The sequence below is a fragment of the Palaemon carinicauda genome, chromosome 23, assembly GCF_036898095.1.
Source record: "Palaemon carinicauda isolate YSFRI2023 chromosome 23, ASM3689809v2, whole genome shotgun sequence".
Lineage (NCBI taxonomy): Eukaryota > Metazoa > Arthropoda > Malacostraca > Decapoda > Palaemonidae > Palaemon > Palaemon carinicauda.
In genome coordinates, this window is record NC_090747.1 from 91,076,508 (window position 1) to 91,081,022 (window position 4,515).

Genomic DNA, 4,515 nt, shown 5'->3' on the forward strand with positions numbered 1-4,515 from the left:
GGCCCATACGCACTGACAAACGCCCAACATTCCCTACCCAACCTAACCCTTACCCACATTAACCTAGATGATATCTCCTTCCATTCCACTACTTTACCTGTCATCCATTCACTCAGCAATAAAGCCACACCCTCTCTCGCTCTTCCCCTTTCAATCCCAGACACTCTACCAGACATTTCACCAAACATCACTTCACCCTTTCCTTTCATCTTTGTCTCACACAAGGCCAATACATTCATCCTTCTACTTCTAAACATACTTCCAATCTCACATCTTTTACTCTCTATCGTACTACATCCACGCACACTCAAACACCCCAAAACTAGAGTGCGGGGAGCAGTCACTCTCCCCCCAGCTCCATCTCTTTGTTGCTGTCTCATAGGATTCTTTTACAGGAGAGGGGGTTCCCAGCCCCCTCGTCCCGTCCCTTTTAGTCGCCTCTTACGACACGCAGGGATAACGTTGGCGCTATTCTAATTGTTTTATGCCCCCCCGGCCACAGGGGGCATATATATATATGTATATATATATACACTATATATATATATATATATATATATATATATTATATATATACACTATATATATATATATATATATATATATATATATAAACAAAGCTGGGCCCCCTAACAAGAAATGACTCCTAAGAACAACGCATATCACTATCACATTCACGAGGTGTTGAATCACGGACAAACCACCTATATATTAAAAGCTCTACAACATTAGTCACTTCTTACATCTACACAGAAGGTTACCAGTAGATCATGAAAACTCCAGTGCATATTGAGCAATTCAACCCTTCCTTTCACATATTAATTTTCTTCCTGGAGATCAACGTCGTTTCTTTCCAATACGTCTTTCAAGACTTCTCTTTAATTCTTTTGATGCCTCCCTAGTCTAACACTTCTGGATAATACACTCTTTTTTCACTAACATATTGCAATCCATTCTTTCCACATGACTGAACCACCTCAGTTCTCTGATTCGTCATATTTATGGCAAAATTTTTACCAATTCCGTGTATTTCTACACCTCATAGCCAATCAGTCTCCTTATACTATATTTACTATGCATACAGTTCATGTAAACAGCTTCAATTATTTTTTTCACTCTCATAAACACAGTATGACATCCCTAGCTTTACAATCACCAGAAAACCCAAGTCTCTCATCAATGCCCTGCTCACATCCTACTACCTCTCTTTTCCCCGTCTTGTCATCATCACTTTAAGGATATTTATACTGGTCATACTCATGTACCATCATTTGGGGTGGAGTTATACTAATCGGCATTCAACACTGGATAGTAAGGGAGAAAATGCTAAGTGATTAGTAGAGGAAGCAGGGATAATAGAAGAGCTTGCCTAAGAGTAGGGCACCGGAGTAAAGACAAATTTTATTAACTTTCGATAATATCGACACGGATTTTTTAGTCGCCCCCCCCCCCTTCTCACCATACTTCACCCACTGAGGAGGTGGCCATCCGGCACTGGCTAACTTTGCCAGGAAGGTCCTTGGTTCATGCCTGATCGATGCAAGAAAACAACATTTTCGATCTATATTCAAGGGTGCCAAAGAGTGACCACAATATTTTGACAGGGACACTTATATTGTTCAATTTTACCCTCCATGCTAGAAGAACAAGTACTGTATATATTATGCAAAACCATATATAAACCTAGTCACAATCGAAGTCATTGCGAAAAAAAGAGCCATAAAATACCTATTTCAAAACAACCCCATAAAGTTTCTGGGCATTATATAGACATTATGACTCGACTGGTGGTCGAAAAAAAGCGACAACACTTGAACAGAGTTAAACTGTCCTGTTCTAAAATCTTCAACCTCTAACACAGCGGTCGCCAGTCGCTCCTAAGCAAAAGACGTAGGAACATATAAGGTTAAATTTAAGGATAAAGAAACCAGTTTTTAAGATCATTTATCTTAGAGGTGACCATTGGGCAAAGCACCGGTAGAGTCAGTTATTGAATTCTAAATCTCAAAAAATAAGAAAGGAACGACGTGGATGAGCCCGATGAGGCACTGCAAGGGCCTCACTATGTCATTACCAGGACCCACCGAGTCCTGGTCATTACCAGGACCCACCGAGAGTCTTGGTCATTACCAGGACCCACCGAGAGTCTTGGTCATTACCAGGACCCACCGAGAGTCTTGGTCATTACCAGGACCCACCGAGAGTCCCGGTCATTACCAGGACCCACCGAGAGTCCTAGTCATTACCAGGACCCACCGAGAGTCTTGGTCATTACCAGGACCCACCGAGAGTCTTGGTCATTACCAGGACCCACCGAGAGTCTTGGTCATTACCAGGACCCACCGAGAGTCTTGGTCATTACCAGGACCCACCGAGAGTCCTGGTCATTACCAGGACCCACCGAGAGTCCTGGTCATTACCAGGACCCACCGAGAGTCCTGGTCATTACCAGGACCGACCGAGAGTCCTGGTCATTACCAGGACCCACTGAGAGTCCTGGTCATTACCAGGACCCAGCGAGAGTCTTGGTCATTACCAGGACCCACCGAGAGTCTTGGTCATTACCAGGACCCACCGAGAGTCCTGGTCATTACCAGGAACCACTGAGAGTCCTGGTTATTACCATGGTCGTTCACTCACACGTTCCTTCGAAGTAGGTACCGTCGTCGAATCCTCCTGGGGTCTTCACACATTGGTACCCTTCAACACAGCGCCCATTGATGTTCCATATCCCTCCACATACCTCTCCTGGGCCCTGGTGGAAGAAAACAAAAATTAGACCGAAGGACAATTGTTTTGACAAACTTGTAAAGTAATATCTATCAATTATACTGTTTGCTTGATTATGTGTTTATATATAAATACCTATAATAGACAGATAAATGAGAATTAATAATTTTCATAAATATACAGGAAATGATTACTATAAAAAATCTTATAAGAGGACTACTGTTCCTTAAGCAATATGAATGAAATTATCTAAGTGGAAGAGGGAAATTATGGTTATTGCGTCAAAAACTCATTTCCTATCTCGTAGGCTGTAAGGATGACTAAAGAAAAAATCAGTCAACAGGATAAAGGTATACGAAATATTTTATTATTTATTGATTTTTCACGTTTTTGGTGATGAGATATTTTTTTGGATATCACAATAGGTTTACCATAGAAAAATTATATTAAATGTTTATATACAGTAAAAATAATTTTCCAAGGTTTCTGTTACTTTTAAAGCTAACTACAAGTGGAGACAGTTCCTACATTAAAAGGAGACAGATTTAAAATAAAAAATGCCATTTAAAACAAAAAACTATTTAAAAACACCAAGCTAGTTTACTTTAGCTAGAACACGCACGTATTTAAAAGGGCACTGAGACCAACTGAAGGGTTGGGGTATCATCATAGTTCTATTATTATTTACATTTCATGTAGCACTTTTACCCTCATGCAAAAGATTAATTATTCTGCTGACTAAATTCCTTTGGGGGCATCGAAGTAGTCATTTTGGACACTCCAAAATCAAACCATTGTTCTCTAGTCTTAGGTTCGAGTTCTCTTGCTTGAGGGTACACTCAGACACACTTTTATCTAACCTTTCTTCCTCTTGTTTTGTTAAAGCTTTTTTAGTTTATATAGGAAATATTTATCTTAATGTTTTCACTGTTCTTAGAAAATTTTATTTTGCCTTGTTTTCTTTCCTCACTGGGCTACTTTCCCTGTTGGTGCCCCTGGGCTTTAGCATCCTGCTTTTCCAACTTGGGTTGTAGCTTAGCAATTAATAATAATAATAATAATAATAATAATAATAATTGTATGAGTGACATTGGGTAAAACTGCATAATATACCACAGGAAGAGTTTTAGAGATTTTTGACATATGACAGAACTGCGGGTTTTGACAAGGAAGAGGGTTTGTGGATTGTTATGCGAGGAGTTTAAAAAGTAAAGCTAAAAACTTCATGTGGCATAAATGGGGGTTATTATTGGTTTTTAGTAAGTCAGTATTCATTAATCAAAATAATATTTACAAAATTTATAATGGAGGATGTAAAGAATATATGCTACGGAATGTTACTAAGAATGTGTTTATGAAGAGTGGGTGCAATGTACTTTAGAATATGTAGACAAGAAAAGTAACTGGTTTAGTTTAAATAAATCTTTTCTAGTGCCCGTATGGCCCCAATAATGAGTGTTACCAATGTTGTTAAAGTTGCACAATACATTTTAGATTAAAAAAAGGCAGCAGTTGCACGGAAGACAAAGAGTACCTTGCAATTCCGAATCCTCATCTGACATGTTCATCATGTGTCAAAATATGAGATTCCAGGATTGGCATGGGGAGCCTTAGTAATGTACACAAGTGCCGGGACCAGTATTACCATGTCTGAGAACTCATATTACATATATCATCTATTGAAGAACGTTAAATGTCATCATTGGGTACAAATGACTGATGCTGTGTCATACAAGGTTATGCTCTGTGTTTGTTTCTGTTCAATATCTTTAAACTGGAAAGATA

At 39.2% G+C, this 4,515-nt stretch overlaps 1 protein-coding gene across 1 annotated transcript in view; it reads right to left on the reverse strand.

The window, feature by feature from the left end:
• Positions 1–1,955: 1,955 nt before the first annotated feature.
• Positions 1,956–4,515, reverse strand: part of LOC137617003 (venom protein 302-like) — a 4,843-nt gene continuing 2,283 nt past the window's right edge. Inside the window, exon 3 of the mRNA XM_068346863.1 lies at positions 1,956–2,755. Within this exon, the coding sequence (XP_068202964.1) occupies positions 2,633–2,755 (123 nt within the window). The 3' untranslated portion in view covers positions 1,956–2,632. The remainder of the gene's footprint in view (positions 2,756–4,515) is intronic.